At 46.2% G+C, this 14,605-nt stretch overlaps 1 protein-coding gene and 1 long non-coding RNA gene across 8 annotated transcripts in view; one reads left to right on the forward strand and one right to left on the reverse strand.

Moving 5' to 3' along the window:
- FAT3 (FAT atypical cadherin 3) overlaps positions 1-14,605 on the reverse strand; it is a 475,518-nt gene that overhangs the window by 163,994 nt on the left and 296,919 nt on the right. For all 7 annotated transcript variants that reach the window (XM_083170147.1, XM_083170145.1, XM_083170150.1 and 4 more), the window contains one exon: positions 5,343-5,404. In XM_083170147.1, coding sequence (XP_083026273.1) covers positions 5,343-5,404 — 62 coding nt within the window. The remainder of the gene's footprint in view (positions 1-5,342; positions 5,405-14,605) is intronic.
- LOC146059238 (uncharacterized) overlaps positions 10,058-14,605 on the forward strand; it is a 34,648-nt gene continuing 30,100 nt past the window's right edge. Inside the window, exon 1 of the long non-coding RNA XR_014470202.1 lies at positions 10,058-10,209. This is a non-coding gene — a long non-coding RNA (uncharacterized LOC146059238). The remainder of the gene's footprint in view (positions 10,210-14,605) is intronic.

Below are 14,605 nucleotides of genomic sequence, written 5' to 3' on the forward strand. Positions count from 1 at the left end.
CGCATCCTGCTACCGGCTCCACTTCAGAAGATCAGCTGCCCGGCATCTCACCTTCTGGGGCAACACCCACCCACTGCCTCCACCTGCTCCTCTGCTTCCCTTAAGTAAGTTAATGTGGGGGGGCAAGGGGGTTCTTTTAGGGATGCCAATCCCGGGATCCCAGTTTCCGGGATTGAAAAAATGCCCCGGGATTGGCATCCCTACTGATGTGTCCTATATGAACTGTGAACCTGTTACAATGCCAGGTCCTGGCAACCACGACCCATACTGCCATACGTTGCCCTCTGAGCAGTCAGGAAGTTGGCAAATATGGTCAATATTGATATTTTGCAACACATGGCGACCTGTTGCTGCCATCTGCAGATAACGGAACGCTGTTCCTGCAATTAACCTTGTTCAGGATTGGCGCACCTTTCTCACGATCCTTTTTAAATGGTTATTAGTAATCTATTCTGTTTCATTTCATCATTTCATACACGTTGACAGTAATAAGTCATTCATTTTTAATAAGCCTTTCCTCTTCTAATACACGACTGCAAAAGGTCTGAAGAGATACTTGAACATCTGAAGTATCCTTAGAGAGCGGGTTAGGAGGTCTAGAGCAGAATCCTCCAATTTATGAAGTATACAATTGTACTACAGCAACTCTGCTGTGTTTGTACAGCTCTGTCTGGTATGTCGCTGTGTTAGTTTTGTCTATATTCCAGGAAATCGAGATAGAACGTGTCAGAAAAAGGTTATATCCTCTAGAACAGGGGTGGCCAAACCTGTCCTCAATATCTACCAACAGTCCATGTGTCTCAGGCCACCTGTGGATCTGTAGTAGGAATGATGCAGCATGTTTGACAATGTGACAGTTTGTAATGACTACACGCAGGAAACTACACATCCCAGCATGCCTTGCCATAGTTTCAGCATTCCCTAATAGCAAAACTGTGGCAAGGCATGATGGGACTTGTAGTTTTACAACAGCAAGAGGGCCATAGTTTGGACATGCCTGGACACCTGTGCACAGGCTAGGCGATTTGGAAAACGTGGACCGTTGGTAGATCTCAAGGAACGGTTTGGCCAGCCCTGCTCTAAAACATTACTTTTATGCTAGTGGAAGATTAGAACTGTTGAGATGAGACACCATTTTTTTTAAATGAGGATCTGTAGTTTCCTTAAAATAATACAGGCCAGTTATTTTTTAGAGCCTCTCATCTGCGCTGTACAACTATGAAGTTAATAGAGATAACAAGTCAGCGATTTTAAGTACTACAGTAACAAAGGCATGAAAGCATCCTATTACCTCATTAGTAAGGTCATTGCTTCCTTAATTACAGGAAATGCTGCATCGTCATGACTATAATTTGTGCACACAAAATGGCTGCTAACGCCTTGGTGGTGTCGCTGTTTCTATTGGATATTGTCTGTGCATGTAACAGTTATTTCACAAGTTCCTCATGAATTAGCACGGTGCATTCTTATGAAAATTGGTTCAGTTGACAAAATGGCCGCACATGCCTCAAGATGTCACTGGTTTCTCACAGTAATGAACTGCGCTGTGATGACTTGTAGGGGTGGATTTACTAACGTTCTTGCTCATTCGAGATTGCATTTTTTTTCTTCTTTTAAACACTGCATCTCTGTAATTTACAAAACACGGCCAATTTTGCACAAAATGTAAATAAATATTACAGCAGAAAACACATGTATGAATCAATAGACCACTGCAACAACATGAATATTTACCAGCATTTATTTCTGTGGATTCAGTATGAAATCCCGGGGGTCGGGATCCCGGCGTTCAAAATCCCGACGCCGGAATCCGGACCGCCGAAATCCCGACAAGGGGGGGACGTGGATCGCCCCCCCTTGCAGGCTCGCTGCGCTCGCCACGCAGCGGGCCCGATGCCTCGCTACGCTCGGCACGCTAATTTATTCTCCCTCCAGGGGTGTCGTGGACACCCACGGAGGGATAAAGTGTCGGGATTTCGTCGTCGGGATTCTGAACGCCGGGATCCCGACCGCCGGGATTTTAACTGCATCCCATTTCTGCAAACTGCTGTGAATTAGCCGCAAAATGCACTTTTTACATAGACCACCTTTTGTCTGGTGTGTTCAGAGAAGCGTGCACAGATCAGTCCGATCCGTGCAGAGCTTCTGTGCGTAAAAGTAAAAGAAAGAGTTAAGCATAGCAGCCCCAGGCTCTTTGAGCTGGGTCTGATTCTAAAAATACAGGGAAATATTTGCGTGAGCATTGCCCAGGGTTTACGGGCATAGGGCCTAATTCAGATCTGCTCACAGGACAAATTTGTTCTCATAATGGACAAAACCATGCTGCGCTGCAGGTGGGGCAGATGTAAAATGTGCAGAGAGAGTTAGATTTGGGTGGCTAATGTTGATTCTGTGCAGGGTAAATACTGGCTGCTTTATTCGTACAATGCAATTTAGATTTCAATTCAACACACCCCACCCAAATGTAAGTCTCTCTGCACATGTTACATCTGTCCCACCTGCAGTGCAGCATAGTTTTGCCCATTATGAGAACAAATTTGACCTGCAATCAGGAACACTTACCGAGTCTCCCCATAGAGGAGACCCAATTCTGCACGTTGGGGGGGGCTCTGCGATCTGCGGCTCAGCAGGTAAGGGGCGGGGCAAAAATGATGCAAAATTATTTTTTATGTTATTTTAGTCCCTCCCCTCCTCGCGGACCCACAAATTCTGGAATTTGATTCAGCGGCTCCGGGGTGGGCGCGGGGGCTTTGGGTAGCATGCAGGAGACTTAAACACCTTCCCAGGGGGCTGGAAGGGGGACCCGATATTCGGGAGCCTCCCGGACATTCTGGGATGGTAGGCAAGTATGTGATCAGGTCTGAATTAGGCCCATAGCACTGAGCTTCAGCCCTGTCCCTTGAGTGCCCTGGTGGAGGGGGGGGGGGGGGGGGGGTCACTCCCTCAGGGATCCTCAGCCAGAGCTGACTAGTTGGGGGTTAATGCCACAGCCACAGGGACCATTTTAAACATTTCTCCTGGCTGTGGCATTACCTTATTAACTAGCCCTGTGCTGGATTACAAAATGGCGCTGGTTGATAAGATCTACAGTGCCTAGATAGACAGTCAATAGGTCTACCCCAAAATATCGACAGGGTCAAAATGTCGACATGAAGCAAGGTAGACACATGATAAAGTCGACATGGGTTTTCCATAATACTATTTTTAAACCAGCTTGTTCTAACGTCACCATCCATGTCGGCATAGAGAGAGTATAATAGTGTGGTGACGAACCATGGCGACCGAAGCCAGCCATGTGAGGGTACGCATTACGCTAATTGGGGGTCTATGTCGAAAGTTGTCAACACCAAAAAATGTGAAAAACTCATGTTGATCGTTCATATGTCTACATTTTCCATCTCAACCATTTATCCCTGTTGACACATTGACCCTTTCGACCTTTCACATGTCAACCTTTTGACCCCGTTGATCAATTGCATGTCGACCAATTGCAGCGACCTATTGCCTGTCTATCTAATAATCCAAACCCTTTAGAAAATACGGGGGACCCCCTACGTATTTTTCTTCCCCTGTATTTTTGGAACCGACACTGGTCCAAAACCCTGGTGCCGGTTGACTGATGTTCACCAGTGTTTGGCTGCTCGGAAAACACAAAAACAGACCAGTGTTTGGGGGTTATTCAGGTTTATTCACAAGGCTTGAGAGTCCACCAAACCCCCCCCCCCCCATGTGAATGGTTGGCTGGCGCCACCAGGTTTGCGAATGGATGTTCCACAGTAATTCGCAGGGCAGAGGGAACCTCCCACATCTTTCAATGGTCGCCATGGCAATATCTCCCTGGCCACAGCGATTTCAGTGGTGCCATGTAAACCGCTAAAATGTATTTGGTTGAACTCTCTATGGCTGCCATATGCGTGCACACATTATATCCACAAGATTTATATATTTATAATAATGTAACCCTGTAACACGCCATCCAGAGATAAGATGTTTCCAAGGGTTTTCCATTTTCGCTTTGATCTTTAACTCATTCCTTTTGTATCACGGTGAGAGACATGCACAATTAATTTAGCAACATGATTTAATTTTCTAGAACGCCACGTGATCTCGCAGTGATCTGATCGGGGTCACCGGGAGCTGACAGATGACTCGGCCTAGGTTCTCACAGCTCGCACACATTTCAATACCAATCAATTTATACAAAGCAAAGGAGGAATATCCTTATTAAATGTGCATCTGATTAATGACACGGCCATATTCATTAGCAATCTACATAAAATGCAAACGTCACGCTGAGACCTGAACAAAAACAACAGCCGATAAAGAACATTCCCCCGGTGAAACCGAGATTGTACCAATTAATTAGATTACATGACAGTACAAAAGAATATGCAAATGATGATGAAAACTACTACATATATATATATATATTAGCTTAAATGGACATTCTGCTTCTCCTATATTTATAAGGCATAGTTTAATAAATAGGAATAGAATATATAAATATAAAAAATAACAACTTGGGATTGTTTCTAGAAGGATGCGGGATGGGTTAAATACGGCACTTCCTTCTGACCTTTTATGCTACCCATACACTTATGCGATTAGATTCGATGCGACATCGAAGTGCGATGTCCATCGAACCCGATTGCATCTTGTGGTGCAAAAAATGTGCCCCCCTTACAGCACCCGATGTCACATGCCATCTTGAGATGGCACATCGGGTGCTGGAAGAGGGCGGCATTGTAGTGTAGCGCTAGAAGTAGCGCTAGTGGGCGGTGGGGGTCAGCGTTGGCGGCAGAAGTGTTTAAGCACTGGGCAGCCCTCTGATTGGCTGAGCTATCTCAGCCAATCAGAGGGCTGCCCAGTGATTTAAACACTTCTGCCGCCACCGCTGACTGACCCCCGCCGCCCGCTTGCGCTACAGCTACAATACCGCCCTCTGCCACGCTACCAGCGGTCCCTCCAGCCCCTTTCTCCCCAAACCCCACACTGCTGAAAAAGCGTTCCCTTCGCCCCCCACCCACAGATTGCATTAGAGCATCGCATTTGGTTAAAAACCACATGCGATTGTTCCTGCAATTCGATAAATTTTATGTGCAGCACATAAGACTGTAAGATGCGACATTCAACCGGCGTGCCTGCGCATCGCGTTGAATGGTACACATTTTGTGCATACAATCCTTCGATTTATCGGCCAGATGTGGTCGAAATCGGACGATTGCACGCAATATCTCACAAGTGTATGGGCAGCATTAGAATGACAAGGGAACTGTATTTAGCACAATATAAATAGTGAAGTTTTAACACAAATGCTTTATAAAACGCAGCCTATACTTTACCTCAAGAAAATGCTCCGCTTGTTGTTCACGATCCAACTTTCTTGATGTTGTGGTAATGAGACCTAGATAAAAGCAAAGAAGGCATCATTTTATTTGCAAATCATCTGGCTAAGTATCGCAAACTTTGTTAAGTCATTTGTGGCTGTCTAATAGAACAGTCTCAGGCTCTTAGATCAATGCACAGCCTCATTTCCATCATTCATAGCAGAGAAGATGCTGCACCATTAAATTATTCAGCAATTGCATAGTGTTTGGAAAGCTCTGTCAGACACAAAGTTGCTTTCCAATTCAGAGTACACTTCCTTCTCTTGTACGCCATATTAGAAGATTACTTCACTGACTAGGCGGCCATTTTGTGCACCCATCCAATATAAATTCCACAGCCATAGATGACAATCAGTCCAACAGACACCAGAAATGACAATGAGGCATGTCATGTATAAATGTCGTATCGCTGGCTCCTAGCCTAAGGATAGGCTGCATTGTCATGAATAGGGCACAAAATGTCAGCACATGCTGGGTGTGCCAAGTGAAGCTTCACGGGTGGGGGTGGGGGGGAGGTCTGCCGGGAGTGAAAAGGGGTGGGGCCACATGAGTGGCTATTTGATTGGGGGCATAGCCAGAGCGATTGTGCCATTTTAGCCACGCCCCCACATGCAATGCCATTTTAAGTCACTGCGGTGGCCAGGGCTAACATGGCGCAATTTGCATCATTTGACCCGTTGACCCACCTGCCGATGGGGTCGCGGGAGACAGGCGACTCACCGGGGGGGGGGGGGGGGGCTGATTTCCGGCCTTTCCGGGAGGGTAGGCAACCCTGACCTAGCTACTTCAACAATATTAACATATTAAACAAGTCGCTCACATTTGTTATATAAATTCAAATAAAAAATGTGTGAAAAAAAAAGATTATATTTCCTATATACTGTAAGGTAAACATAACAGGTCATTGTGATGAACACAAAAGTTTGCTTACCAATTTTCACACCTATTTTGACAAATTCACTTGGCACTCAAAGGGTTAAACAACAACTGTGTCACGAAAATCGCTTTGGTGAAGGACTAGTAATGCCGCAAACGTTATTACCAACTTTTTATTTAAATCAGAGATTAAAATAATAATAATAATAGTTACAGTACTGTATATTCCAACAATATTAGTGTTTTTTATACTAAATTATTAGATTATGAAAATCCTCATTTCTCACCACAAAGAGCTGTCTGCCCAGTGGATCAGGGGTTAAAGTGAGGGGGAACGGGGTGGAACTGAGACAGGACACCCCTGGCAAGCCCCCCCCCCCCAGACCGGACACTACAAGCTCCAGAATGTGACATATATTGATGAATGGATCCTGTACGGTCCAGCGTTCCGAGGTCCGGTCCGGTTTTTACCCATACCCTAGTCACTGGTCTGGTGCACTGCAGGGTGTTCACCAGCTGAATAAAGACATCTACGAACTTCAGAATGATAATCCATTCATACTGTACCCATAACTTTTGGGAAATAGGGACAAGTGAGGGTACATATGGGGGGATGGACCATGCATAAAGTGTCACTGGGACACAATTTTCATGCTGTATCATGGTTTGACCGGTTGACGTGATCCATAAATCACATGAGAACCACCTGCCGATACAGAGAACACTGATTTGAAACTCCCAATGGACTCTGCAAACTGCACACCAGTCCATCGTACCAATTTCCATGGGCTTCAAATTGCTAAAATGGCTTTAATCTGCTCCAAAACCAGCACAGTCAAAAATTCAAATAGGGAAGTCACCCCAGCTGCCTCCCCAAACACCAAAGATCACCGGCCTGGACTCACTGTCAATTGGTGCAGCTCCCCTATTTGAATTTTGGACTGTCCTGCAGTCCCTCTTCTAGCGCCACCACTGGTCCTATTCCAAAATTTGTGGGAGGGCCTGAAAAATGTTGGTTCTCGGTCATCGATGGCCCCAGTCACCTCCAGACCACATACTAACTACATGCTCTGCAAAGCAAAATGTCTGCAACTAGGTGTAGCCTAATGGACCTTCAATTTGCATTTGGGAACGTCTGCGATGATAGCCATGAATCTAAAGCATTGTCGGGGCAAAATGTTCTTGACGTCAACGCACTACAGACAACGTGTACCCAATTAATTATATATTGCATTCATTCGCAGACGTTGCTGCGCATCACAATCTATGTAAGGACGTCAAACATTAAATAAACAGCCAAACAAACCAGAACAAACCATCAGTGTCACCATCTTTATAAATGAATTTAATCACATCGCTAGAGTGAGTATTTACATCAATGGAAATATATTTGTCTGGAGTTTTTTTTTTTTTCAATCAACTTTATTATATCCCAGACTTTGTTATTCCTTCAATCATAGTCTAATGACCACTAGCGGAAAATAAATTCGGAAAAGATTAATGAGGGCTAATACTGTAATTTAAAAGGTTCCCTTCCTAAACTGATGAAGCTTTTTATTATTCCTTTAATGTACGGAAGGTAAATTGTATTTAGCGTCCGCTTCCCAGACAATAATCTCTTCTGAAAAGCTCCAAGTTACTGGGGGGCAAACTGTCCAAGCAATATACTCGTACCATAGACAAGTATAAATGTCAGGCGCTAATGTGCCTCCTACATGTACTTAGTCTTTACAATTCCAACACCCTGATACGTCCTGTGGCCAATTTATCAATGATGATTCCAAATGAGCGGGAAGATAGCACAGATTAAAAGTAAAGCAGGATTTCATGTGTCAAAGGAACATTGCGGAGATTGCGTAAGAGCGTTGTGCTGGGACTTGTCACTCCGCGATAGCATTAGAACCTCAGGTGGCCGCCGAAGTAGTCGGCCGGTAGTGGAAAAGGTGGTGGAAAAAAAAGAGAAAAGCGTTCCTGGGCGGTGGCTGGTAACGCGCACAGAAGTGCTCCGCTGAGTGGGCGTGTTATGAGAATGTCGGGGGCGTGTCAATGCTGCAAGTATAGAAGGCCGTGTTTAGATGGAGAAACCGCATTATGGGCCATGGAATCGACACTATGAAGGTGGATACATGGAATAAGTCAACAGGCATAAGGTCGACAAGGTTTGACAAAAGCTTTAGGTCAACAATTGGAAGGTCGACATTGAAAAGGTTGTGCGGAATGCCGACATGTGGGAAAAAACGTGAAAAACTCACGTCAACCTTATTAGTGTCGACCTTCTCATTGTCGAACTAATGCTTGTGCTGACCTGCCGACCTTAGACCTGTCAACCTATTTCGTGTGTCGACCTAAGCCCTGTTGGCATTTAGTGGTCGACCCAATGTATGTTGACCGTCATGGTGTCGACTAAGCGACCGTGCTATTTTAGATGGTTCCAACGAAGGGCAAAAAGGGGACATTTGTGTAAAAAAAACAGAGGCAGGTGGGGTTTGTAGCTTAGAACGCAAATGTTACACAGCTTTATTTTTACAGTGAAATTTAGATGTCACTTTAAACGTACCCTCACACAGACCTGCTCAGATTACTTCCCCCAGCTCGCAGCGCTGAGTAAGTCTTGTGCTGCAAAGGCCGTGGGGATAAGGAGGCTGCTGATGATGTCATTGGCCCGCCCTCATAACGACCGGGCAATGCCTGCAGTTTCCAGGGCAGTTCCAGAAAGCACCAGGGTTCCGCCCCCAAACGCCCGGCTCCTATCAATTACCTTGCGGATGGCCAGCGAAGGCTAGCCTTTGAATGGTCCGGACGGGCTGCAAATTTGCATCGGCCCATACTCCAGCCAAACCAGAGGATCATTCTGTGGGCCAGATACACTAAGCTTCAAAAGTGATCAAATGGAGAGTAAACAGCCAGCCAATCAGCTCCTGTCTGACATTTTTCAAACACAGCCTGTAACATGGCAGGTAGGAGCTGATTGGCTGGCTGTTTATCGCTCTCCATTTTATCACTTTTGAAGCTTAGTGCATCTGGCCCACTCCTTATGGCCCAATCACGGTCCAGACATTAGGCCTATCCCTGCTTCAGCACAGTTGGATAAATCAAACTGAGGTAATAATCAATCCGCCTATGCTCATTCATAGCTATCCTTAGTTCCTGGAGTGTGAATAGGCCCATGAACAATAGATTTTGTGAAACGCTGGGATAGAACGATCCTTAAAGGTTTATCATGCAGCCTGTCACGCCGGCATGAAGACAGATCCTCCTGTGCATTCTCTATTTGCAGCCACATTTGGGATGCAGTCCGTTGACTGCCGTTTAATTAAATACGTATTTTCCTGCTTCTAAATTAGGCAACAAACTTCATTTGAAAGCGACTATCTGTAATACAGCATGTTCCAGATGGTGCGGAGTTGTGTGCCAAAAATAATATTCATACATAGCCGAGTGCAAGAATAGCTGGGTTTTTTTCTCTCTTTTTTTGCTACATATTGATTACCGCAAGAGAGATGTGTTCTACTTAGCACTGCGAGCGGGAACTCTGCTGACAAACCCATACGTGTCCCTAGCTCTGTATTACAGGCGGTACAGCTGGGTGACACAAATAAGACTGATCTGCCAAAACAGCTTTAGAGAGAGCTGAAAGGGGTATGGCAGCAAACGTATTAAAAAGCTGCTAATTGTGGCGGTTAAGCCAGCGGTGGCTCTTTCATTCCTTATTCGGAACATAGAATACTTCAGCAGAGCGAGAGAGAGAGGCATAAAGGCTTCGCCACCTGTCGTTTGTGACATCAGCAGCAGCCCGTACAGACGTCCGTGGACTGTGCTCGCTGCCCACATCCACCAGAGAGATGTTGATATTTCACAGTACGGGGGTACTTGGCACAGAGCAGGTTCCCTGATCTGGAGAACGTCACTGTTCCGCCGGCTCACACTGAAGTCTATCTAAATTAGGGTAATCTTAATTCTGCTTGAAAGATTGGAGAAGCAAAAACTTTCGGATGAGATTAGTCTGCGGTACAAGAACATGCTAAGAGAGCAGCGTTCGTGTTACAGGACATTAGGGGGGTTATTCCGATTCATTCGTGTCCCACGTGCATTCGCACACATGTGCATATGCCGAGTGCGTGTGGCCACGGCGAACAGATAGGCGCACGCACCAAAGACTGCGGGCGGGGGGCAGTGGCGGATGGTCGCGCCCATGGGAACCCCCAGCGTTTCCTGGGCCTTCCCATGCAAACGCTGGGCATTCCCATTGGAATCAGTACTTGATGTGGTAGCCCCAGCGTACCGGCATTCGGAGGGCAGCGTCTGGTGGACTCGTAAGGCTACGAATTTGCAGCCTTGCAAATCAAACAGCCCAGATTCAAATCCCACCCCTGGACCCCGCATCTATTTTTTTTGTGCAGAACAGCCTTTTATTTACAGATTTTTTTTCATATATTAGTGCAATTTAGGATTCAGTTTGGACGCACTCCACCCACATCTAACTCTCTCTGCACACATTACATCTGCCCCCTGCGGAGCAGCATGGTTTTTTCAAGGTGCACAGTTGCTTGTTTTCGGGGGGTTTTTTGTTTCACTTCCAAATCAGAATCAGTCCCCTCTGTAAGCACGGTCTCTGGACGCATATGCAGTGATAAAATACGCAGTGGTAATTAAAACGGTCAACAGTGTCCTACATCGGCAGCGCGCCTGACTGAGAATCAGCCCCTAAGGTGCTTCCTGAGTGTGTAGGTAACAGATGCACATGCACGCTGCTTAGCATAGGAAACAGGACACTGCAACACCTATGTCACTGCTCAGTGTCAGACACAGAACCACCACCCAGGCCTTGTCATCACGTCACACCTCAGTGTCAGACACAGAACCACCACCCAGGCCTTGTCATCACGCTCACACCTCAGTGTCACACACAGAACCACCACCATCACGCTCACACCAGTACATAGTGATAGTAACACATGGCGGTCTCATCTATTGCTGCTTTATTAGCAGACGGCCGGGACACGGGAATGTTATGTAATAACAGTGCTGGGGCCAGTTTGCTTGGAATATGAAGATGTATTTGTCATGAAGATAAAGCATACAATTCAACAATAGTCCTGCTTGTCTGCTCTCCTGTAGTGTCCCAGTGACTCACAGATACCAGAGTTCTTCCGGACTTCCAAGGGAATGGTTTACCCTAGGGATGGCCAACGACCATTGATTCATTATCATCGACGGTCTATGAACGATGTAGAATTCTTTTACCATTGATGGGAGAAACCCGCATGGCTTCCCCCCAGCGATAGTAAAGACGTAACTAAATTGTTCCCCAACCTCCGCTTTAAGGAATGGGGCACGGAGCTTAGCACCGCCTCCCTCCGCTGCCATGAAGCCCCACCCCTCGGCATTACCGTGAAGCCCTGGGCTCTGATTGGCCTGCAGCCATGTTTATAGGAAAGCAGGGGGTGACCATCGGTGAGTAAAACCATTGATGGTTCCCACCATCAATGCTATTCATTAATGTAAATAACGGTGGTGAACCCACCCACTGGTGCCATCCTTAGCCTACCCTCCCATTACTTGGTAACTGAGGAGTTCTTCTAGACTCCAAGGAGCGTGGGCTAACCCTCCCAGGGGTGGACCTAATTTTACCATGGATGTTTCACCCCGTCTATTTTGAATTCAGGGAAATATAATATAGCCATCATTACAGTCAGACCTGAATTTACATTTATTAACACTTTTCTCACTTAAGCCCAATACCAATCTCCTGGATTACTGAGACAGGAACAAACAGAACAAGCTAAACTCCCAGAAGGCCGCTCACCAGCATGCATGAATCCAAATATGCTTAGCAAAACCAACCTGGGTGTGTCTGGTAAATGATTGCTGCTTTAAAAATACGGCTGGAATCCCGGACCTCTGCAAATTCTGACCGTGGGCCATTCACATCAGATTGGAGTCGGAAGTCAGGCGCGGAAAGCCTCTCGGCAGTGGGGAATGGGAACGCATTAATTATACAGATTCATTCATTCATTGCGAGCGCTGGTGGAGAGGGACTCCATTAGACTGGGATGGGTAAGCGTTTCACACGCACGCGCGTCCCAGTCAGTCGGCGGCTGGACGGCGGGACCCTCCCTGACTCTGCACAAGTTACATCTGCCTCACCTGCAATGCACTTGGTTTTTCCCATTTTGAGAACAAATCTGTACTGCGATCAGATCTGAATAAGGGCTATAATGAAGACCGAGTTCTGCGGTCATACCGGATGCTTGCCGAACTCGTATTTACAGGGCGAAACCAGGCTTTCTAAATGACTACCTCTTGACTTCATCCGGCCCTATACAATAAGGGAGTTATTCTGGTTCACTCCTCCTGGAAAATTCCTTCTTAGATGGACAAAACCATGTGCACTGCAGCAGGGCCGTATTTCAGTGGCATAGCGCCCCTAGGCACGAAATTTTATATATATATATATATATATATATATATATATATATATATATATAATATATAATTTTTCATAGGGCTGCAGTTCCCGGGTCGATCCCTGGCAGCACAAAGCCAGGGGCGGGGCCTGATCCCCATCTAGCTGCTACAGCCACAGTCACCACCGCGCAGGGACGCCTGCTCGCGAGTCCCTATCTGGCCGCCGACGGGTCCCGACTCCCGACTTCTGCCTCAGTAAAGGTCAGGCAGGAAAGAGCCCAGGCTGCAAACGGGTGGGGAAGGGGGCCATAGCAGGGCAGCTAAACTCCATCCCCAGCGCCGGAAGCACTATACTGGCTGCTTTTCCCCGGCGCCGGGTGCTCAGCAGCAGCACTCGTTCTCCAGCGCCGAAAGTGCTACGCTCCTGTCAATGACATGACAGGGCTGCCTCTTTCCGGCGCTGATCAGCACTTGATCCCCGGCGCCAGTACACAACTTTCCAGACGCTGCAGGCAGAGCTAGGGGAGGGGGGCAGCTCTTGCTGCACGGCGCAAAAGTCATAAAAAAAAAAAGTGTCTAAAGAATATCACGCCACTGGTTGCCGCCCCCAGCAGGTGCCGCCCATAGGCCCGTGCCTCACAGGCCTAGTGGCAAATCCGGCACTGCACTGCAGGTGGGGCAGATGTATTTCGTGCAGAGAAAATTAGATTTGTGAGTTATTTTGTTTCTGTGCAGGGAAAATACTGACTGCTCTATTTTTACACTGCAATATAGATCTCACTTTGAAGTAAAAACCCAACCAAATCTAACTCTCTCTGCACAAGTAACATCTGCCCCACCTGCAGTGCACATGGTTTTGTCCATCTAAGAAGGAATAAGCCAGAAGGAGTGAATCAGAATAACCCAAAAGAGTAGCGTTCATAAGAGATAAATCCGAAAAAGAGTCCCTGCCTCTCCAAAGCATTGTATTAGCCGGGTAAATAATCTGCCAGCCGCTTAATTAATTTTATTTATTTTATTAATTCATTTTATAATTAATGACATGCAGAGTATGGTTGTGAGAAACATTTTTAAGTTTGCTACCAACTAATCTGACATTGGAGACCGTGAATAATTTTCCCTTTGGTACAGTTAATTCTCACCATGGTCATATCGCTAGAAGATACATGACTGCACAATTTATAAACGATCTATAAATCACAGAATAACAGTGTATAAAGGAAGGGTATAATTGCTCGCGCAGTCTGTGGTAAACCTTTCTTTATACTCTCCCCACAGATGACAGAAAGGCTACTTTACACAGTAATAACATGTGTTTAAAGGCCAGGGGAGCACAAGCAATTAATCTTTTGCATTGTCCTCTTAATGTAAGAAACTTGTATTTTCACGCCTCAAACATCTGATGTGGCGACACATCGTTCATCACCGGATTCGCCGCGGCGCATTGCTCCTTTCCTCAGATTTTAGTGAAATTAAGGGGGGAAACTTAAGCTGGGTACACACTGGGCGATACTTGAAACCATTTTGCCGATCCTGACGAAATGTCGGCCAGTGTGGGCGCACATTGTCGATGATTGTGTGCACTCCAGCGCTTCGTCAGTACCAGGCACTTTATCACTTCTCCAGTATCACTGCTTTATACATCTGCCCCCAGTGAGTTAGATATTGCTAAAATATAACCTGAACCCCACGTAGCCCCTACCAGTGAGCAGGTCTGTACCAAACGTAAGGGTTTACGGACCAGATGTACTTGAAAAGTGATAAAATGGAGAGTGATAAACCATCAGCCAATTGGCTCCTACCTGTCATTTTTCAAACACAGCCTGTGACATGGCAGGTAGGAGCTGGTGGTTTATCACTCTCCATTTTATCACTTTTCAAGCTTAGTACATCTGGCCCTACAGTATGTATTAAGCCGATAGCAACCAATCAGC

This window comes from Crinia signifera, chromosome 2 (assembly GCF_055691185.1).
Source record: "Crinia signifera chromosome 2, ASM5569118v1, whole genome shotgun sequence".
Lineage (NCBI taxonomy): Eukaryota > Metazoa > Chordata > Amphibia > Anura > Myobatrachidae > Crinia > Crinia signifera.